Consider the following 24,594-nt stretch of genomic DNA (forward strand, 5'->3'; position numbering starts at 1 on the left):
ATCCCAAATCCTAGAAGCCTACAGGACGCCGAATGTGCAAAATCATAAGAGATCCACACCTAGACACATTATAATGAAGATGCCCAACATACAGAATAAGGAGAGAATTTTAAAAGCTACAAGAGAAAGGAAGCAGATTACATTTAGGGGTAAACCAATCAGGATAACAGCTGACCTTTCAACACAGACTCTGAAAGCTAGAAGATCCTGGAACAACATATTTCAAATGCTGAAAGAAAATGGGTTCCAACCAAGAATTGTGTATCCAGTGAAATTAAGCTTCAGGATGGAAGATGAAATTAAAACCTTCCACGATAAACAAAAGTTAAAAGAATTTGCAGCTAGAAAACCATGTCTTCAAAACATCCTCAGCAAAACATTACAGGAAGAGGAAATGGAAAATAACAATGAAAACCAAGAGTGGGAGGTAATACAGTAAAGGGGGAAAAATAATCAAAGAGGAAAAACAAACCATATTAAGTAACATAAATAAACAAATATGGCTGGACAAACAATCCATATCTCAATAATAACCCTAAATGTTAATGGCTTAAACTCACCAATTAAGAGACACAGGCTAGTAGAATGAATCACAAAAAAAGACCCAACAATATGCTGCCAACAGGAGATGCATTTGATAGGAAAAGACATACATAGACTGAAGGTGAAAGGTTGGGAAAAATCATATCACTCATATGGACTTCGGAAACAAGCAGGAGTGTCCATACTCATATCAAATAAAATAGATTTCAAGCCAAAGTTAATCAAAAGGGATAAAGAGGGACACTACATACTGCTCAAGGGAACGATACACCAACAAGACATAACAATCATAAATATATATGCCCCAAACAATGGTGCAGCTATGTTCATCAAAAAAACTCTTCTCAAGTTCAAGAGTCTAATAGACCACCATACAATAATTATGGGAGACTTCAACACACCTCTCTCACCACTGGACAAAAGTTGAATAAAGAAACTATAGAACTCAATAACACAATTAATAACCTATATTTAATTGACATATATAGAATATACCACCCAACATCAAGCAATTACACTTTTTTCACAGCAGCACATGGATCCTTCTCAAAAATAGATCATATATTATGTCACAGGGCAACTCTTAGACAGTATAAAGGAGTAGAGATAATACCATGCATCTTATCTGATCATAATGGAATGAAATTGAAAATCAACGATAAAAGAAGTAAGAAAAAATCATGCACCACTTGGAGAATGAACAAAAGGTTACTGAATGATCAATGGGTTATATAAGACATCAAGGAGGAAATTAAAAAATTCTTAGAGATAAATGAAAACACAGACACAACATATCAGAATCTATGGGACACATTGAAAGCAGTTCTAAGAGGAAAATTCATTGCTTGGAGTTCATTCCTTAAAAAAAGAAAAAAACAACAAATAAATGACCTCATATTTCATCTCAAAATCCTAGAAAAAGAAGAGCAAAACAACAGCAAAAGAAGTAGAAGGCAAGAAATAATTAAAATCAGAGCTGAAATTAATGAAATTGAAAAAAAAAGAAACAATTGAAAAAATTGACAAAACTAAAAGTTGGTTCTTTGAAAAAATAAATAAGATCAACAGACCCTTAGCCACGCTAACGAAGAGGAGAGAGAACTCAAATTACTAGCATAAGGGATGAAAAAGGCAATATCACAACAGACACTTCAGAAATACAGAAGATAATCAGAAATTATTTTGAATCCTTATACTCCAATAAAATAGAAGATAGTGAAGTCATCGATAAATTTCTTAAGACATATGGTGGGACTGCAAATTGATGCGGCCAATTTGGAAAGCAGTATGGAGATTTCTTGGAAAGCTGGGAATGGAACCACCATTTGACCCAGCTATTGCCCTCTCGGACTATTCCCTAAAGACCTAAAAAGAGCATGCTACAGGGACACTGCTACATCAATGTTCATAGCAGCACAATTCACAATAGCAAGACTGTGGAACCAACCTAGATGCCCTTCAATAGACGAATGGATAAAAAAAAATGTGGCATTTATACACAATGGAGTATTACTCTGCATTAAAAAATGATAAAATCATAGAATTTGCAGGGAAATGGATGGCATTAGAGCAAATTATGCTAAGTGAAGCTAGCTAATCCCTAAAAAACAAATGCCAAATGTTTTCTTTGATATAAGGAGAGTAACTAAGAACAGAGTTGGGAGGAAGAGCATGAGAAGAAGATTAACATTAAACAGGGACGAGAGATGGGAGGGTAAAGGAGAGAGAAGGAAAATTGCATGGAAATGGAAGGAGGCCCTCATGGTTATACAAAATTACATATAAGAGGAACTGAGGGGAAAGGGAAAAAAAAAACAAGGGGGAGAAATGAATCACAGTAGAGGGGGTAGAGAGAGAAGATGGGAGGGGAGTGGGGGATGGGGGATAGTAGAGGATAGAAAATGCAGTAGAATACAACAGACACTAGTATAGCAATATGTAAAACAGTGGATGTGTAACCGATGTGATGCTGCAATCTGTATACGGGGTAAAAATGGGAGTTCATAACCCACTTGAATCAAAGTGTGAAATATGATATGTCAAGAACTATGTAATGTATTGAACAACCAACAATAAAAATTTAAAAAAATAATAAAATAAATAAAGAACTAAAAAAAAAAAGAATACAAACAACAATAAGTTTTGGCAAGGATGTGGGGGAAAAGGCACACTCGTACATTGCTGGTGGCACTGCAAATTAGTGCAGCCAATGTGGAAGCAGTATGGAAATTCCTTGGAAAACTAGAAATGGAACTACCAATTTGACCCAGTTATCCCACTCTCAGTCTATACCCAAAGGACTTAAAAACAGCATACTATAAGGACACAGCCATATCAATGTTTATAGCAGCACAATTCACAATAGCTAAACTGTGGAACCAACCTAGATGACTTTCAATAGAAGAATGGATAATGAAAATGTGGTATATATACACAATGGAATATTACTCAGTATTAAAAGAGAATAAAATGATGGCATTTTCAGATAAATGGACAGAGTTGGAGAATATTATGCTAAGTGAAGTAAGCCAAATCTCAAAAAACAAAATGTCAAATGTTTTTTTTGATACGGAGACTGATATATATAATGGGGATGCTTGGGAGAACATGGGAGGAATAGAGAAATTTTAGATAGGGCAAAGGGGAGGGCGGGAAAGGGAGGAGGCATGGGGGTAGGAAAGATGGTAGAATGAGATGGACATCATTACCCTAAGTACGTATATGAAGACACAAATGGTGTGACTCTACTTTGTATACAACCAGACACATGAAAAAATGTGCTCTATATGTATAATATGAATTGAATTACATCCTGTTGTCATATGTAACAAATTAGAATATAAAATAAAATAAATAATAATAATACAAATAAAGCTACAGAATAATGTTCCTTATGGATATAGATGCAAAAATCTTTAGCCAAATATTAGCAAACAGAATGCAGCAATATGTAAAAATAAATATATATCATGAAAAAATGGAGTTTATTCCAGTGATGGAAGGCTGGTTTATCACTATTTGGAAATGATTCAACATTTTCTTAGTTTAATGGCCCAGTTAATGATGTAAATACACTCCATTCCCAGGTTGCTTAACAATGTTGAAGTTAAATTGGCTCATAATTGTTAAGGCTCAAGCTGTTGGGTTTGTGTTTGATCTGCCCTGTATATTACATTGCTTTATAGTCTAAAAACAGAATCCTATTACCAAACTAAAAAGTAACATGAAAAATGGACTTACAATACTATTCTTGGCCTGGGGGAATAGCTCAGTGGTAGAGCACTTGCCTAGCATGTCCAAGGTCCTAAGTTAGACCCTAGGTTAACTATCAAAAAACAAAAACAACACAACACAAAATTAAAAAAAAAAAAAAAAAAAAAAAACTCTTTATAAACCAGATATTCATAATTTCTGAATTCATTTGTTTTCTTATATGTACATTCAACTAATCATGTGTCAGAAAGTTGGTATGATATGGTAGAAAAGGCATGTGCCTTGGAATTAAAAGAGAAAAAATTTCAAGATCTGACCCAGTTACTTACGGAAAAAAAATTTTTTTTAATATTTATTTTTTAGTTGTAGTTGGACACAATACCTTTATTTTATTTATTTATTTTTATGTGGTGCTGAGGATCGAATCTAGGACCTTACACGTGCTAGGCCAGCACTCTACCACTGAGCCACAACCCCAGCCCTCACTTAGGGAAAATTTGACTTAGATCAAGTTGCTTAAGACTCTTCTCTCAACTTCTATAAAAACAACAACAAAGGGGCTGGGGATGTGGCTCAAGCGGTAGCGCGCTCGCCTGGCGTGCGTGCGGCCAAGGTTCGATCCTCAGCACCACATACAAAGATGTTGTGTCTGCCGAAAACTAAAAAATAAATATTAAAATTCTCTCTCTCTCTCTCTCTCTCTCTCTCTCTCTTTTAAAAAAACAACAACAAAATAATAATAATAATATCTACCTTCTATAGTTGCTTTTGAATTAAGTGAAACAATAACTAAAATATGTAACACAATGCCTGACAAAATTCAGTTACTGAATTTTACTTACTTTCTTCTGACTTAGACAATGCAGTGCATTTGGTAAAGAGTACACACAAAAAAGCCTGTCCTGGGCTGGGGATGTGGCTCAAGCGGTAGCGTGCTCGCCTGGCATGCATGCGGCCCAGGTTCAATCCTCAGCACCACATACAAACAAAGATGTTGTGTCCGCCAAGAACTAAAAAAATAAATATTAAAAAATTCTCTCTCTCTCTCTCTTTAAAAAAAAAAGATTTTTAAAAAAGCCTGTCCTGCAGAAACTTAATGAAAGAAATAAGAGGTGCTCATGGACACACTCACAGACACACACCATATAATAACGTTTCAATCAACAATGGAACACAGAGATGATGGCAGTCCCATAAAATTTGATGGAGCTGAACAGTTCCTGTATGTCTAGTGACTCTGCAGCTCAAGGTGTGTTGGTGGTGATGCTGCATTACTGCATTGCCTGCTGTATGAAGTACAAGAAAGCAATTATGTATAGTACTTGATAAACAACTAAACACTGTTACTGGTTTACGCATTTACTATTCTTTACTTTTAATGTTAAAGTGTATTTCTTCTTTAAAGTTTATTGTTAAATAGTATGCATTTAACAATGGCAATAGCCTTATATATCCCATATCCGTACCTCTTCATTTCATCAAGAGGACATGTAGAGTGACTAATCTAAACTATCTAGGTTTGTGGAGTACAAGTTGTGATAGTTTCAAAACAATGAAATCACATAAGGACAAATTTCTCAGAGTAAATCTCAATCTTAAGCAACCCATGGCTATATATATAAATGCCAATCGAAAATGCTCTTCAATGACTTAAGTACTGAAATGAGGCATATAAAGCTTTTCAAGGATTTATGGCATTATTTTTATATTTGGCCTCAAATCTAATGTTAAAATTTATTCAAAAATATTTATTTGACCATTTATTGGTTGTTTTATTCAATTCACTAGCCCCTCTTTGAGTGCCAGGATACAATTACTACTTTCAAGGAAGTTACAATTTAATAGAAAAGAAAGATATAACAATTACAATGTAGCATTTTAATAAACCTTTTAAAAGAAATAATAGTTCACAGGGGAAGGAGAACCGCATAGGCAAGAAAAGCTTTCTAGAGGTTGAAAAGTAAGAGAGGTCAACTTTCTTTCCTAGGAGTAGAGAACTTGACCTTAAGAAGAAGTAATGTTTTATTGAAATATTATTTCTATCTATTTTTAATAAGATATATTCATATGACTGAATACTCAGAACACACAAACTAATAAATATAGTAAGATACCCTCTTCTTCCCTCCATCTTCACTTCACTAACTTTTCAGTCACCTAACAACCCTCTATGGAGAAACATAATGTCATCGGTACCTCGTACATTCTTCACATATATTTAAAGTATCATAAGTAAATTTGAATATTTCACAAATATTTTGCTAACCTAATGACTGTTTAAAAATTCAACAATTAAAGTCTAGAAAGTCCATTCTCTATTTTGGCTAACTCTCTCTTAGTCGAGTAATACACTCCCCTCATGTGTCCTGCCCTGACAATACCCATCACCATTCATTCCTTTCAACAGGTATCTCTGGAGTTCTGGTAGTATCTAGGCAAAGGGACATAGCAGTGAATAAAAGTGACAAATATCCCTGTTATTGTGAAACTCTCTAGTGGAAAACACAACATAAATAACTATATTCAACAGTAATAAGTGCAGGAAGAAAAAAAAATGAAATAGAGGAAATTGAAGTGCTAAGATGGTCATGAAAAGACTCACTAAAAAGGAAGAAATATGAGGTAAGTGTGTACCTGTGGGAAAAAGGATCTACGTGTGGGGAACATTAAGAGTCAAAGCCCTGAGGCAGAACCCTACACGCTTCATTGGAGGAATAGCAAGGAAGCTTGCTTATGTGGCTGGAAGAGTAAGTAAGGAGGAAAGAATAAGTTCAGAGAGGAACTGGAAGTCAGATGGCACACAGACTTTAGGCCATAGTAAGGCCTTTGGCTTTCAATGGGAGGCATTGAGAAGCAATCAGAGAAGGAGACACTGGATTCAGCAGAACCAGCATAACCGTGGGTGAGTGGATAGGCCAAGCTGGGGCACCAAGCACAGATATTGTCAATACAGGAAGGGAATTGGACAAAGGTTGCTTAAGGAGTTGAAAAAGACTAATGGGTTAGAAGAATCGAGCTGGGGACAGAAAATAAAAACCTACTTCAACAGGAGGAAAACATAAGAACAGAAATACTCTGCCTCTCTCTTGCCAAAAATATTCCATATAATCCAGGGAATAATAGACACGTACTGGAAAACCATGTTGTAATGCATTTAAGTTCTCAATTTCACATTTGCATTGGCAGTAACTTCAATTGCAATAATTACAAACAGCCTATTATGAAAATTATATTAGCAATAAATTTTTATTCTGAAGGCTTATATCATAGTTAGAAAGTTACTTTTTAAAGATTATTCCACTGCATGCACGTTTGTTGCCAAATTGCCCATCTGTTTTGCATTTTAATACTAAATGTTTTTATCCTCACTCTGGTGTCATTGAGAAGTTTTTGGAGAGTTGTCAGAGGTGGTAGTGGTTACTGATACCTTGATGGACATACAGTATATTCTAGGAAAAGTGACTTGTTTCAATTCCTTCTTTGCAGATAAATTAATTGATAAAATTAAGTCTTCCAAGAAAGACTGAAAAACTACCACTTTCTCCCAGTTAACTGCTTTATGCCATTTGTTTTAGTCAGCTTTTTCACTGCTGTGACTAAAAGACCTGACCAGAACACTTATACAGGAGGAAGGTTTATTTAGTGGCTCATAATTTCAGAGGAATCAGTCCATAAGATGCTGATTTCATTCCTCGGGGCTCAAGGTAAGGCAGGACATCATGGCAAAAGAGTGTGGGAGAGGAAAGCAGCTCACATTGTGATTAGAAAGCAGAGAGAGACATCTCCACTTGCCTGTTACAAATATATACACCACCACTTTTTCCACAAAAATAAAGTTAAAATCTCTCTTAGTCTGTCTTTGATTCAAGTTTCAAATGTAATGTTGTATTGTGTTAATTGTTAAAAGCCCTGCCTTACCTAAGATAAGGCTCTGCCTCCCACCTTACTCCATGTTAAAATGGCTCAAAAATAGGCTAGACTTCAATTCATTTAAAGTTGTGTTCAGGGCTGGGGATGTGGCTCAAGCGGTAGCGTGCTCGCCTGGCATGCGTGCGGCTCGGGTTCGATCCTCAGCAACACATACAAACAAACATATTGTGTCCACTGAGAACTAAAAAATAAATATTAAAATTCTCTCTCAAAAAAAATTAAAAATAAAGTTGTGTTCAAAAGATTGATTTCTGTTATAAAGATTACTATGGTCTCAAACAGGGGAAATGAGGTATAACTAAGTAAAGGTTCAAGATTTTTCTTTGTTCATAGCTATTACACAAACTGAATGTTTTTGCTCTGTAATTTCACTTTTTATTTTCCTTGTTAACGTTATTAACTGTTGCCTATTAATGTTGTGTAGAAGTACTGCTTCTAAAAAAAAACTTGGGTTAATTTGAGATAATAAAGCCATCACCTACAAGAAAAATATTATATAATGCTGATTTCCACTACTAATACCCAATTAAATGAAAGGGGTGACTGTAAAAATATAGATATTGAAGTTATAACCTGTTACTCCCTTTTTAAGTCTGGTGAAACTGTTTTTCTGGGTGTTTAAAACCAAAACCTTGTAGACCAAAGTCAAGAAAGTAAAAATGCCAAGGAAAAATCATTTTGTCACTTGCTCTCTACAGTCAGCCAGGACCCAGAGAACAAAGGGACCCCTCTCTGGCCCTACAACTCTGGTGAGCCACCGGATCTGCTGATCAGGGAGGTGGAGAGGACCCTAGAGATTAGGAAGCCAATCAGTGCACATTCTGCAAAATGGAGGGTCTTTAGAGACATAAATATCCCTGATGCTTCCAAGAAAAGCCACATGTGGTCAGCAAGACCCCAACCCATCCTGGCAAGTGGCACCATGGGTAGAGAAAAGCTAAAAGAGCCAGGAGGCTTCACACATGTCCCAAAGAGTGATCTCTGAGGAATCTCAGCTAACTCTTAAGAGTAAGTAGGAACAAAGTCATTTTGACCAACTTGGTCTTAAGCACCTGGCAGGAGAGTATAACCTAAAAACACAGTCCTACATGTACCATTTAAAAGGAAAAACAATGGCTGTTTAAATGTAACTTAAGATGCACACTTGAGTCAGTTCTACCAAAAGTAAGTAAAGCTGGAGTCTATAAAGAAAGGGTTCTTGTATGAGAATGAATAATAGTATTGATCACAAGAATCCCTAATTTGTCCCGAGTTAATTTGAGTCTGATTTCATATAGCTACAAATCTTCCTAACCTGCTACATTGATGAACTTGATCTGTTTTTCACTCATAATACTATGAGTCACTGTCTTCATGGTTTTCAGAGACCGTGGCTGAAATACCAATAGTTTTTGTTCTAATTAATTACAAAAATTAATGCTTTGCTCTTTATTGTTGTCTTAGCATGATCCCTGCCTTAAGTATGCCTTGTCCAGTCACCTGCCATCTGCCATGTGGACCTCTGGACTGCTCTGACGCTAGATGCTCTTAACTGTCCACACCCCAGCTGATACAAAACAAGAACTTTGGGTTACTTCCCCCAACTTCACCCCCTCAAAGGGGAAATAGCTTAGAGATGTCATTACCCACTTTCCACAGAAATGGAAGCTAGAAATTAACAATGGGGAATTGTAACAGGGGCTCAGTTGATGCTTTGACTATATCCCTTGTGCCTTTGAAACTTACATGTTTTTGTTTTCTTTTTCCCAACCTTTTTCTCCCTGAACTTCTCTTCCCTGATCTTCTTTTTCCTAACCTTCTCCTTCCTGATCTTCTCCTCCTTGATCTTCTTTTCCCTGATCTTCTCCCTCCTGATCTCTCCAATCTCATTTTCTCTGAATCACCTCATTAAAACCCCCCTATTCCTGCTGATAGGTAGAATCACAGACTTTGGGGCAGGAGTCCCCTGTATTTCTCCTTTGCTAGCAAAGCAATAAATTGTCTTTTTCCTTTTTCTCAAAATAAAACACACACACACACACACACACACACACACCAAAGCCACACCCTAATTCTCACCTCCTCCAGTCATACCTTACCTTTCAGTTACCACTCAGTTAATCCCTACCAGGGGATTAATCCATTGATTGGGTTAAGACTCTTACAACTCTTTCAATAATTTCTCATCTGAACCTTCTTGCATTGTCTCATGTGTGAGCTTTTAGGGGACAGCTTGTATCCAAACCATAACACTATTTTTGCTTATAATTTTCTCACCACCTATCTCTTTATCATGTACAACCTCACTTCTAGTTTCACTATTTCATTAGAATTGTTCTCATTTTCTTCTTCATTCAGATCCCTCTAGAACTCATCTTTGAGATATGTGAACATACTCTCATTTTCGGATGGCACTCAAAGCCTATTGTCTAGGATTACATTTGTTCCTAATCTATTGAGAAGAACACCCATGGAGAAAAAGAATTATAAGAAAAAACACATAAATGAACATAGTCTAAGTGTTGAGAGGCAGAACTGAGTCACAGCAAGGGTTGAGTTAGTATGATTATTTTAAGGGCAATAAGAGGCTTAGAAGTCAGTTAAAGCAATGTCTTTGTTTTATAGATGAAATAACAAGGTATTAAAAAATGTGCCAGGATTACAAATAATAGAAAAAAAGCAATTTGGTTTGGTTTAAATAATAAGGAAATGTATTCACCCACACAATATGAGCTCCAGAGAGTACAGGGGGAAAACCATAGTGCTCTTTGCAGCAGTCTTTGACACGGTAACTTCCATGGGTTAGCATCAACTTCTGGGCATGAGCAAGATGGCTGCAGCAGTTTTGAGATTTACATGAGAACCCTCGGGAGTTGGGGGAGCAATGGGAGCAATAGAAGGTTCTGTATGTCTCTTAAATCGTTTTTTGTTTTTGTTTTTTTTTTGTTTTTTTTTTTAAATTGGTTATTCAAAACATTACAAAGATTGGAGAATCACATCAGTTACACATCTTAAATTGTTTTTAAAAAGCATTACATTTCCACCAACAGTGTAAAAAGTGTTCCTTTTTCTCCATACCTTCTCTTCAGCATTTTTATTATTATTATTATTATTATTATTATTATTATTATTATTATTATTATTATTATAGAGTTTGAACCCAGAGGTGGCTTAATCACTTAGCCACATCCCCAACCATATTTGTTCTATTTAGAGACAGGGTCTCGCTGAGTTGTTCAAGGACTCACTAAGTTCCTGAGGCTGGCTTTGAACTCTCTATCCTCCTACCTCAGTCTCTCAAGCCTCTAGAATTGCAGGCATGCGACATCATGCCCAGCTTTGTTTTGTATTCTTGGTGATCACCATTCTGAATAGAGTGAGATGAAATCTCAGTGTAGTTTTGATTAACATTGCCTTAATTGCTAAGGATGTTGAACATTTTTCCATATATTTGTTGGCCATTTGTATTTGTTCTTTTGAGAAATGTGTATTTAGTTCATTTGCCTATTTATTAACTGGTTTTTTTTGGCCTTAAGTTTTTGGGGTTCTTTATATAGTTTTGAATATTAATCCTCTATCAGAAGAGCTGCTAGCAAAGATTTTCTCCCGTTCTGTAGGCTCTGTCTTCACATTTTTATTGTTTTTTAGGGGGTGGGGGATTGGAAATTAGTGCAATCACTGTGGAAATCAGCATGGAGTTCCTCAAAAGATAGGCATGGAACTACCATATGACCCAGATATACCACTCACTCCTCAGCATTTATCCTAAAGAATTAAAGTCAATATACTACAGTGATATATGCAGAACCTTGCTTATAGCATCATAATTCACAATAATCAAACTATGGAACCAATCTAGATATTTATCAGCAAATGAATGGAAAATGTATGTATACACAATGGAGTTTTATTCAGCCATAAATAAAAATGAAATGTCATTTGCAGCAAAATGGATGAAACTAGAGATCTTTATGATAAGCAAAATAAGGCAAAACTAGAAGGTCAAGGGACATATGTTTTCTTTGATATGCAGAAGCTAGAGAGGAAAAAGGAAAAGAAAGGTGGAAGGGGACCCATGAAAATCAAAGGGAGATAAGTAGAGTAAAGGAAAAGGACCAGGGGCATGGAGGAGGGGAAGAAAAGATGTGTACCAGGGTGCAGTGGTACACATTTGTAATTCTAGCTGAGATAAATCATTGTTACAAACAAAAAAAGGGTTCCTTAAAGGCTAGAATGATATTTTATATACTTTTATGTCCTTCATATATTCCTGCTCAGTATTTCTACTGAGGAATGATATTGGCCAAATTATATTGTTATATTGTGTGCATTTATAAATATATAACAACAAATCACATCATTATATACAATTATAAGTACCAATAAAAAAATGGGAAAAAAGAAGCAAAGAAATCTGAGCAAGAAGTCCTAAGAAGACTCCCTCTTACCATCTGCTCATTTCTCCATCAATCACTGGCAAGTGATATGGGACTTCAAGACTGACCTGGTGGGCTGGGGATGTGGCTCAAGCGGTAGCACGCTCACTTGGCATGCACACGGCGCTGGGTTCAATCCTCAGCACCACATACAAATAAAGATGTTGTGTCCACCGAAAACTAAAAAATAAATATTAAAAAATCTCTCTCTCAAAAAAAAAAAAAAAGAAAAAAGACTGACCTGGCTGATATTTGAACTAAGCTTAAGATAGAATGAATGCTTGAGAATCAAGATTAAATAAATTGGCCATATGAGAACATTAGTTATAGATCTCAAAGCCACCTTTATTCTAATATTTGTCTTATTATACTTCTAAGAATTTGTGTCTTTTCCTGCTCACTAAAATTGATGGATTCAACACCACTCTTTTGCAAACTTCTCTGGGGAGCTTGCTTGCTCTTGTTCTACGTTGAAAGTGGTGGGCTCATTTCCAGTTCTACCTCTATACACTTAATATGTTACCTAATGTTTCTTTGCCTCAGTTTCCCTACCTATAAAATTGTAATGGAATGATAATACCCACCAATTTGGGTTTCTGTGAAACTGAAAATGACCCCCCAAATGTAAATGCCTGGGAGTATCTATGCCTGGCATGTAATATGTCCTGAAAAATGTTCACAGAGTAGATGGCAGCAGTGGTCCACTGAGGTTGTCTCTCTTCTCTACACCCCATCACTACAGACCCTATGTTTCTATACCTGTGTTCATGCTAGTCCCCTCCTTTTTTCTATATCTCTCAAGACGTAATCAATTCAAGCATCACCCCTTCCACAAGGCCCAGACTGTCCCTACAAAGACAACATTATCCTGATATTTCGCTTATAGGAATTATAATTTGTAGCACAGACACATTAGTCTTGATTTCATATCATTTTGAATTTTCTTTTTCTTATTATACCTGGGATAAATCATTGTTACAAACAAGAAAAAGGGTTCCTTAAAGTTTAGAATGATATTTTATATACTTTTATGTCCTTCATATTACTTAACCTAAAATAAGACTCACAGTTAAATCCTTAATAATTAACTTCTGAAAAGCCCTCTAATAGTGATAAGTATATACAACCACAGTTATTTTTAGGTTTATATAGCTGCAGACCCTTGGTCTATGATTTTATTGTATGTACAAGCATTAAAAAGAAGACAGGTCAGCCAGGGTGCAGTGGTACACATTTGTAATTCTAGCTACTTTGAAGGCTAAAGCAGGAGGATTACAAGTTTGAGGAAGCCTGAACCATTTACTCAGATTCTACCTCAAAATAATTTTTTTTAAAAGCTAGGGGTGTATTTCAATGATAGTACACAAGCTTGGCACAGACAAAGCCCTGGGTTCAGTCCTCAGTACCCCCCACACACACACACACACACACAAGACAAGGTCTAGAATTTTTCATTTTCTTCCCATGCTGATCCATATGCACACTCTGGGCATCTGTTAAATGTTATTAACTATCCACAAAAAAGTTAAAATTTTAAGAGTTCCAAATAAATTATGTATATGGTAGGAAATTCCAAATGTATATATTACTGTTAAAATTTAAAACTATAATGCCAAAAGATTCTTATTTAAAAACAGAAATAAGAGAAACAGTTTTAGACATCTTTTTCCCTTTTAGTACAATTTTTAAAACAATAATAATTGTTTTAAATAATTCTGAAAAATTGTATGGTTTCAAGTACTCCATGTTTTTTCTTTCTTTTTTTTTTTGTTGTTGTGTGTGTGTGTGTGTGTGTGTGTGTGTGTGTGTTTCTAGGGATTGAACCCAGGGCCTTATGTATGCGAGGCAATCATTCTACTAACTGAACTACATACCTAGTCCATCTTTCGTTGCTTTAAGCATGTAAAAATAATATACTTACAAACAAAAACTTCTCCCATTGATGCCCAAGAGCATATCATTTACTTATTAAAAGATGGCACTGGTTCATAGCTATATGTGTCACTTTTTAGGCAAATGGGAAAAAAGCAAATGGGAAAAAAAATGAGGAGGCCTAGTCACAATTCCATATGAAACTATCTGTGAAATTGAGATACATCAACTGATTCAATTGACAGTGGAAACAAGCTTATAACATCTCCAAGTAACACTTCTGTAAAATGCCATACTCTCTGGCTTATTGTTATGTTTAATGGATGTAATTATTTTTAATTTAAAAATGATTCTTTCTAAGGTTATCCATTATGAATTTTTCAACTAGACCAACTCATCAGTGTTTCTTTGAACGTGGATACTCAGTGAAGAATAAGAAGAAAGGGAAAAGAGAGAACAAGAGAACAAAACTACACAACTTACTTGGATTGTGCAAGACAGCCTGGTGCAACCACATTCTGATTCTCCTCTTCCTGCTGGAGTGCAGTGAGCTCTACCATATTAACCATCACATCATTCGTGTGGCCTGGAAGTTGTGGAAGCACCGAAATGATCTTCTCTACTAAGTTATCTCCATGATGTCCAACAGCTCCTATTTCAGCAGAAAGAAAATGTAAACTCACAAACCGGGAGGAAAAAGTTAACTGGATAAATCCTTTATAATACCACTTCTATAAAAAATAATAGTCATTTTTAGTTTCTGCTACACAAAGCAAGTACATAAACCTAGTATTTTGGCCTTTGTAATACTTATCATATTAATCACCTCATCCATGTGTGCCTCATAGATTGACTTAATGCTCTATGAGGACAGGCATCTTATCTTCTCTGGTTATTGCTATATCCCTAGCACCAGCACAGTGCTACATATAGCAGGTGTTCATAAGTATTTGCTGAACAAATTTTCAACATATAGTCAATCAGTTAACTAAGTATCATAGGATGATATTAACCTGAAAATTTAAAGCAGTATTTGATTTTTATTGACAAAGACACTAAAATCCAGGACTTAGGAACCTCCAGTATAACCTCATCTTCATAATGACAAAGGCCCTGTTTATATAGTTCACCTACAGCCCACCATGTCTAGCATGGAAATTGGCAGCTAGTTGTCTCTTACTAAATATTTGTTGGATAAAGGAAAGATTATAAATGAACAAATGGTAACAGCTAGCAATGACACAACATTTGTTGAATGTTCTTTGCGTACTAGGTACTCAAAGAACTTTTCATGTGTTAGCTCTATTAATGAATGAATGAATGAACTCAAATTAAAACTCAACACTAAACAAATCATCTTTCCAAAAGCCATCATCATTTGAAAGACATTATTCTATCAATGGGTGGTATCTGCCATCCGCTTCAAATCAACCAATATTTTACTTCCTAATGTTATGTTCTGTCAGGTCATATTAATGGGACAGAAGAATTTAGATAGGAAAGCCCAAACCAGGAACCCAAAGTATCATCACCATCCTCATCTTCATGAAAACAGCTAATAGTTATTGAGGGCTTATGATATACCAGATGCTAAGTTCCATACAGTACATTTACTCTCAACTTAATTCTTACAACACCTCTAATATGTAAGTATTGTCATGTTCAGTTACATAATAGAAGATTAAATCACTTTCTCAAGATTAAGTAAATAATTAACTTGTTAATTAAAAAGAAAGAATTCAAACCCAGGAGTCAGATAATTCCAAAATCCATGTTCTTCATTAAAAAAAAAAAAATAGCCTCACAAAAGTGATTTAAGATAGAGCCAGGTAACTCTTTATGTTAAAGAACAGTTGCTTGTACTACCAGCAGGATATTTACTTATTCGGGGCAGAAGGAATATGGTTATCTTATTTATGTTGTCTGTAGTTTATGGTTATTTCCCCAGAAGTCAGACTAAGAGCTTGTTAATACCAGGTGACTGAATGCCTGGTAATTATGAATGGCCCTGGAATCCAGAGAGAGAGGTCAAAGTGTCTAAGTAAATTATGTCTTTAAGACCAAATCAGAGATACAAGACTTGCTCATAACATCATAAACATCTTTTTGTCTCCACTGGTTTCATCTTCACTTACTAAAAACTTTTATAAATCTCCAGTTATCATCATAACTTTTCTTTGATACTGATGCCCAAATTCTTATCTCTTCTCCCAAGCTATACTTAATTTTTCCTCTGTTATTCATAAAAATATGGTATAAATAAATGTTCTGTATGTGCTCTTGCTTTCCGGCTTATTTAGCCGCACAATCTGGTATCACTCAGTCCTCCTTCCTGTCCAAACTTGGGGGTCATCAGCAATTCTCAGACATTAGTGTGGCAGTATGTAAAAAAGTGGATGTGGAACTGATGTGAATCTGCAATATGTATACAGGGTAAAAATGGGAGTTCATAATCTGCTTGAATCAAATGTATGAAATATGATTATGTCAAGAGCTTTGTAATGTTTTGAACAACTAATAATTAAAAAAAAGAATAAAAAAAATTCAGAGAAGAGGAAAAACTTAATCTAGATAAGGGGTATTTGACAAAGGTAAATTTATGAGAAGTAAAAATAGAGAGGGTCTGCATAGGTGAAAAGGTCGATGTTTGTAGCAGAGTCAGTATATTCCTTTTTTTCTAATGGTACAGGGGGATTAAACCCAGGGGTGCTCTACCACTGAGCTATACACCCCAATCTTTTTTGTTTTATATTTTGAGACAGTTCTCACTAAACTACTGAGGCTTCTTTCAAACTTGCCATCCTCCTGCCTTAGCTTCCCCAATAGCTGGGATTACGTGTGCACCCTGCACTTGGCTACTTGCCTTTTTAATATGAAGGAAGAAAAGAAAAATACATGTGTAGAGATATAGAAAAGTTGGTAGAGGCCTGGGATGTAACTCAGCGGCAAAGCATTTGCCTTGCATTCACAAAGTCCTAGGTTCAACTCTCAGTTACAAAAAAAAAAAAAAAAACAGATAAATAAATAAATAAGAAAAGGTGGTATTTGGTGATAGAAGATAAGGAAGTTTTCTAATGGCTTCTGTTTTCTCAGTGATTCTACAAGCAAGAAAGTTGTGGGTGAGTTGGGGATGGGGAAGAGATCTAGAAACTTCCCTTGGAGAAAGTATGAAATAATTGCTATTGTGTGCCTATTTTGTTTTTCCATGGGTCTTATTTTCTAAGTCTTCCTTGACTGCTTTATGCTACTACTTTTACAGGGAAGAAGCTATGCTTACTTCATTTATTCTATATGTGAAAAAAAAGCATGTACAAAGATTAGATATTGAAGACATAAAAAAGTTATTGCTATGATGCCGAGCAGCCAGAGCACTGAAGTCTTAGAGGGAAATGAAAAAAATATACAAACTTCCTGATTAACTATGAAATAATAAGTCACATTTTTGGCATACAGGAAGAGATGCATAAACATATATACAATTCATTAAATATCTTAACAAGCATATACTCATCAAGTATTATAGTTTTAATCCTCTAAGCATCCAATTATGTTACAATTATTACTTATATTTAAATTGCAGTTTCACATTGGACACCTGGTTTTCCCAGTCACATAGTTAAAGTTCCACCTCAGTACTACCATTGCATCACATTTTATGATCTAAAAATTCATCTTATTAAGGTAAAAAACTCAAATACTTTATTATTGTTTATATAACTTCTTTCAACCTTTTTAATTACCTACTAAAGGGAATGCTTACCAATGTTAGTTTCCTGAGTATTCTTCCTAAACTTGTATGACTAGCATTTACTACTAGTAGCATTGTATCTACCTAGTTACAGAATAATAAATGTAACCTTTGAAAATAAATGCACACGTCAAGTATCACAAAGAGTTTTTTCTTTAGCCAATTTCAAGGTTACATTGTCCCTTATGTGTATAAATATTTAATACATTATTATGATTGAGACTACATACCCAATTGTTAACAGAATGTAAACTAAAGAAAGATCCAGGAGTGGTGGTATACACCTGTAATTCCAGCTACTCAGAAGTCCGAGGCAAGAGGATCACAATTTCAAAGCCAGCCTCAGAAACTTAGTAAAAAGGGCTAGGAATGTGGCTCAATGGCAAAGTGCTCCTGTGTTCAATCCCCAGTACCAAAAACAAACAAACAAACCTAAGAACAAATTAATAAATATCTGAAAACATTTATATACTTCTGTTTCATCTAATTTACTAGGAATATTTATGGGTAGTCTCATCTTTTAACATTTACAGGAAACTAAACTTCAACTGTCCATTATAATTTCATGTTTTGCTTTATAGTTTTCCTTCCCCTGTGTCATCTAACACCTCTCCAATAGATCAGAATCCTCATATGAAAGATTTTTGTAAATGTTGGCATCTTCAAATTTTAGAAAGCTTCCAGGTGGACAGTTCTCTGTGTAAGCATAATTCCATTCTCCAGTCTCATGAAGAGGCAGTTGTTTTAATATGGCAATCAATATAGAAGCTACGTTTACCCATTACGCACACTCAACAAATTGTATTATAATTGCTAACTTTCTTTTCTTGATCTCCCTTCTAAACTAAACTCTAAACTCTGAGAAATCAAGGACTGTGTCCACTTAGATCATCTTTGTCTCCTCAATCTCACATATAGTGAGAGGACAATAAAACATGCTGAATCAATGAAAGTGCCTGCACTGTAGAGAGTGAATATGAATAACTCCATAGCAATGCCACTAACCTGTGAGATCCAGAGTTCTATCCACAAAGACCACAGATGCCCTGCCTGTAGCATTCTTCCTTCTGTTCTTGGCAGGAGCATAATTGGCCAGATCTGCAGCGATGATCCGACTGAGGGAACCCACAGCAAAACACTCTTCACGTACCCCTATATGCTCACACAAAGAACTGAGACCCGACACCAGGCACCTGATCTGCAGCAGCAGCTTTGGAGTCAGGGTAGAGGCATCCACCTCACCCAGGCTTCCCAGCCTCCTCTTGTCCGGTCTGGCACTATTAAGGAGATGTACATCCTGGGGTAACAGTGGGAAAAGGGAAGCAAAGGCCGGAGTTAAGGCAAGGTGCGGAGCAGCAGGGGCGAGCAATAATGGGACGTGCAGCACCTCAGCTGTGTAGTTCATGTTTCCCATCCATTCACACAGCTTCTCCTCCAGCTGCTCGAACACCGGATGCTGCCCCTCCAGCTCGGCAGCTGCAGCCGCTGGGACATGGTTAGCCGTGAGGTGGACAGCGTGGCTCACTGATGTGACCACCACACAATACTGGAAGTGACTGCGGCATATTATGTCCCTTATGGTCTCCACAGTCCGACCTTTCAGCAGGCAGCTCAACACAAATACTGCCTTGGGCTGCTTGACTCCTCCACCAACTGCATCAGACTCGAACTCCCTCAGGTGAAACTCGGGACCACCCACGGCCTCTAGGAGCCGCGTGGATCCGCAGCCCCAGTGCAGGCTCTCGGCGCAGGCGGCGTCCAGGTAGACCACAGCCCGTTTCACTTTGGCCAGCACCTGCTCCCAGCCTTGCTGGGTGAAGGACACCACGCCCGGGGCACTCATGGCCGGGATTCACAGACTCGGGAAAACTCGGGTGCAGGAACTTCTGGCAGAACTCACAGCTTCCGGAAATTGGGTGTCCACAGACTTTGACAGTCAACACAGTACACGTGGTCCTGTCTGTGACGCGCCTGGTGACCGCGCACGGTGATGACGTAACTGAGCACTGATTGGCTAGATAGGAGGCTAGAGGAAAGGTGGGCGGGATTGGGAAGAAATGGGCGGAGCTCCGTGGCCCTGGGCTTCCTCGAAAGTTCCGGAGAAGAAAAGGGGCTGACTAGGAAAGAGCTGAGCTACGCAACCTTTGTCCCCCATCTGTCTGCTCAAGTTACCTTTCCGTGCTCCCTGAGAAGTCTTAGGAATAATAAAACCTGATCTGAAGTTTAATATCTTTCTCGGATATGAACACATCTCTGAAATTACAGCCACTTTCCCCATATAAAAACAGCAACTGCTGTGTAATAATTTGTAGTTGATAGGCTGCTATCACACGCGTTATTGTGCACACAAGCCTGTTTTTTGTTGTTGGTGGTGGTGGGTTTTGTTTTTTTTTTTTTTAACTTTTTTTTAGTTGTATGTGGACTCAATGCCTTTGTTTTTATGTAGTCCTAAGATCGAACCTCACCCTTGAGAGTCACTGAGGTACAACTCCAGCCTACAAACAAGCCTCTTACTAAACCTAATTTCCCTTTCTCCATCTTTTCACCTGCATCTCATTATCACTAAATCTTGACGTGTTTCAAAACTCCTAGAAACTAGTTCTACCTCTCCATCCTTGCTGTCACATCACTCAGCAATATCACTCACCTGGACTAACACAATGATTGTCCCATGATTTCCCAGTTTTCCATCTCTTCCACCTTCGATTCAGGTTTCTTCCTAATAAACTAAGGTGGTCCTTCCATTTTACTGCTTCAAAGCTTCACCTGGTCCAGTTGCCTATAGGATATATCCACACTCCTTCAAAGTTACCAAATCCTTCATGATTTCTCAATTTCTCTGCACTGATTCTCCCAGCCTAGAACATTATGTACCTGCACAACAAAATCAACGATCGACTCTGGAGAGTTTCACAGGCTCAATTTGTTCAACCAATATTTATTAAACACTTAAGTGAAACCACTGTGCCAAACTCCAAGATGAAATGATTAATAAATCATAGGACTCACAAAGAATTTGCACCTGATAAACTCTTACCCTAAAAAACCATTCCAATTATACATTCCATGTGAGGGTTTTCCTAACTCACTACCTCTACTAGCCTGTCCTCTTCTAAGTCTGCTAAGTACTTGCAACACCATTGGGTAAGTTTCAACATACCTATTTTCCTTAACATCTATTCTACTAGATTATGCACTAGACACCAAGGAATCCCCCAAATTAGAAGATAGTATGTGTTCTATAAGTGTTTGTTGAATGCTCAATTAATAACTTTAGATAGGGCAAAGGGGAGGGAGGGGAAGTGGGGTATAAGGTATGGGGGTAGGAAAGACTGTGGAATGAGCCAGAAATCATTATCATAAGTACATGTATGAAAAAACGAATGATGTGATGCTATTTTGTGTTCAACCAGAGGCATGAAAAATTGCACTCTATTTGTGTAATATGAATTAAATTGCATTCTGCTGTCATATATAATTAATTAGAATAAATAAATTTAAAAATTAAAAAAAATCCATATAATAAATATTCAGAAAACTTTTAATGAACTTGTACATTATTCCAGACCCTGTGTTGGGTATTCAGGATATGAACAGAAGTAAGCTAATCCTTGTCTTCAAAAAGAATTATACTGAAATAAAAGAACTCATACCAAGTGCAATAAAATATCACAGAAGCAATGATTTTTAAAAATACATAGGAGTTACTAGGGAAAGGAATAATAAATTCTGATTGAGTGAAAGAAAAAGGGAAGTGGTCAGAAGAAGTTTCATATAGAACATGAGTTTTTAGTTTCTTTCAAAGAAACCAGGTGTTTAGCAGGTGGACAGGATAGGGAGGAGTATTCTTGGTAGCCCAGGCAGAAAGTGCAACATGAAAAAAGTTGTTGAGGTATGAAACTGTAAAATGTGTTCTTTGGAACTACAAATAGGTTATTTTAGCTGGAGTGCAACTGCATAAAGAAAGGTCTAAGAAAAATATGAACACGTAACTAGAAAAGGAACAGACAAGTTCATGAAGCATCTTATTTTCTATTCTAAATAGTAGCAGCCAATTGGAAACTGTTGAAGTCTTTGGGTAGAAATTGCTTGTTCACCTCTGGATCTTATTTACTTATTTATTTATTTTGGTACCAGGAATTGAACTCAGGGGCAATCAACCAACCAGCCACTTCCCCTGCACTATTTTGTATTTAGAGACAGGGTCTCACTGAGTTAGTTGCTTAGTGCCTCGTTTTTGCTGAGTCTGCCTTTGAATTCACAATCCTCCTGCCTTAGCCTGCCACTGCACCCTCCTGCCACTGCACCCAGCTCACCTCTGCATTTTAGAAAAATAGGTTAGTTACCAGCAACAACTATAGCTAAGAGTTGTTAGGGATAACAATAAAAGAGAATGACAGAGGGTGGTGTATAAAGAGATGTTTAAAAAACAATGCCAGGGCTGGGGTTGTGGCTCACAATAAGGATTATAATAAATAATTATATTTATTACAATAAATAAGGATGTTGTGTTCACCACAAAAATATATATACATATATATATATATTTATATTTAATGTGTGTATATATATATATATATATATATATATATATATATTTAGTTGTAGTTGAACACAATGTCTATTTTATTTATTTTTATGTGGTGCTGAGGATTGAACCCAGCACCTCACACATGCTAGGCGAGCACTCTACTGCTGAGCCCCAGCTCTAGCCCCCCAAAAAATATATTTAGAAAAATATCCTGTTTACTTATAACTAAAAAATAAATATTAAAAAAAATAGTGCCAAAAGGTTTGGTGAGTTATCTAGCAGAGAGAAGGAGGCAGAAGGAGAATTTTAGATTAGCACCCAGTGTGTGGATCACTGGTAATGGCAGTGATATAATTGATATAATTCATTTTTATGAATTATATTTGAAAAATCAGAAAAACAGCAGATTGGGGAATAATATACTGAATTCAGTTGGAACATTTTTTAAATTATGGGAATATATGCATATCATAAAATTTACCATATTAGCTATTTTAAAGTGTATAGTTCAGGAGCATTAAGTACATTCACACTGTTGTATAACAAATATCCATAACATTGTATTTTGCAAAACTGAAATCCCATACACTTTAGACAGTTCTTCATTTCCTTCCCAAGCTTCTGGAAACCTCCACTCTACTTTGTTTCCATTAGTTGACTACTCTAGTATTCCACATAAGTGGAATCATACAGTATTTGATTTGTTGTCTTATTCTAGTTAGCATAATGTCCTATGTTCATCTATGTTGTAACATGTGTCAGTATTTATATCCTTTTAAAAATTGATTAATATTTCATGGTATGTATACATAGTATCTATCCATTCACCTGTTAATGGACATGAGTTGCTTCCACCTATAGGTTATTGTCAATAATACCGCTCTGAATGTGTATACCAATCTCTATATCCTGTCTTCGATTCTTTTGTGCATATATCTAGAAGAAAAAATGCTGAATCATACAATAATTCTATTGTTAATATTTCAAAAAACATTAGCTCTGTTTTCCACAGTAGCTACAACATTTTATATTCTCAATGACAATGCACAAAGGTTCCAATTTCTCCAAATTCTTTTATAATTGAATATCAGTTTAAGTGAAAAGTAGGGTCATCTTTCTGCTAAATATTTTCTTTCTTCTTTTTTGTGTGCTCTGCTATTTAGCCACACCCCTTTACAACCCCTGATCCTTTCTACTAAAATATGAGATTTCTGGGAACGCACACTAAATGGAACAAAGGTAAAGACTGAATTAAATGCATCATTGGGAGTCATATCTGCAAGAACTGGAAAGGAATAAGCATAGAGATTGTCTCAGTTCAAGCTGCTAAAACAGAAATACCATACACTGGATGACTTGAGCAATAGAGATTTATTTCTCACAGTCCTGAAAGCTGGGAAGTCCAAGATCAGAGTGCTGGGATTGACCAGTTCTGGTGCGGGACCTTTTCCTGGTTTGCAGATGGTTGTCTTTCAGCCATGCCATCATGTTGCAGACAACAAAGAGGAAGGGAGCAAGCTCTCCTGTCTTATGACGGACATGATATTCCTCCCTATCCAGGAGGGCTTCTTTTCTCCCCAAGGACCATCTTCAAACACCAGCATATGGTGGATTAAAGGGTTTCAACACAGAAATTTTTTTGTGTGGGTGGGGGACACAAACATTCAGTCCATAGTAGAGATGTGAAGGAACGACACTACAATGTTGACAAAGTTGATGAAGAATGTGGGGATAGGGAAGATCCCTAAACGTTGCTTAATGCATAGCCTGTGTAGCCTCCTGAAACTTTAGGACCTACCAGACCATGAAGGAGCTTGTAGGTCCCAAGGATTTGCATTTGACATGTCAGAGGAAGCCATTGAAGGGTTTTGTGTTACTTGAATTTCAGTATGGTAGTAGAGGTGGAGAGAAGAAGACAGATTTGGGATATATTTTGTATATATTTTGGATATATTTTATGAGAAGACCTAAGAGGATATTGCACAGTATGAGAGAGGCAGATGAGGGAAAAAAAAGAAGAGGAAAGGAAAAAAATGATTCTTTGGGTTTGTGTTGACATAATTATTTGAATAGTGATTACCAATATGAAAATGGTGTTTTAATCAGCTTTTTTTTTCCCATCTGTGGCCAAAATATCTAACAAGAACAATTAAAAGAGAAAAAAGTTTATTTGGAGGCTCACCATTTTAGAGGTCTTGGTCCAGCTGGCTTCATTCTTCAGGGCTCCAGGCTCGAGGTCAGGCCAAATATAAGAGCAGAAGAGTGTGGCAAAGGGAAGCAGGTCAAGACCTCATATCAGAAAGCAGAGACTCTACTCACCAGACACAAAGAATATACCTCAA

The 24,594-nt window shown here is 36.5% G+C and overlaps 1 protein-coding gene across 1 annotated transcript in view; it reads right to left on the reverse strand.

Moving 5' to 3' along the window:
- Scfd2 (sec1 family domain containing 2) overlaps positions 1-19,650 on the reverse strand; it is a 399,900-nt gene extending 380,250 nt beyond the window's left edge. The window contains exons 1-2 of the mRNA XM_076864547.2: positions 18,727-19,650; positions 14,457-14,625 (exon numbers count right to left, since the gene is read on the reverse strand). Coding sequence (XP_076720662.1) covers positions 14,457-14,625; positions 18,727-19,564 — 1,007 coding nt within the window. The 5' untranslated portion in view covers positions 19,565-19,650. The remainder of the gene's footprint in view (positions 1-14,456; positions 14,626-18,726) is intronic.
- Positions 19,651-24,594: the final 4,944 nt, after the last annotated feature.

The sequence above is a fragment of the Callospermophilus lateralis genome, chromosome 8, assembly GCF_048772815.1.
Source record: "Callospermophilus lateralis isolate mCalLat2 chromosome 8, mCalLat2.hap1, whole genome shotgun sequence".
Classification (NCBI taxonomy): Eukaryota; Metazoa; Chordata; class Mammalia; order Rodentia; family Sciuridae; genus Callospermophilus; species Callospermophilus lateralis.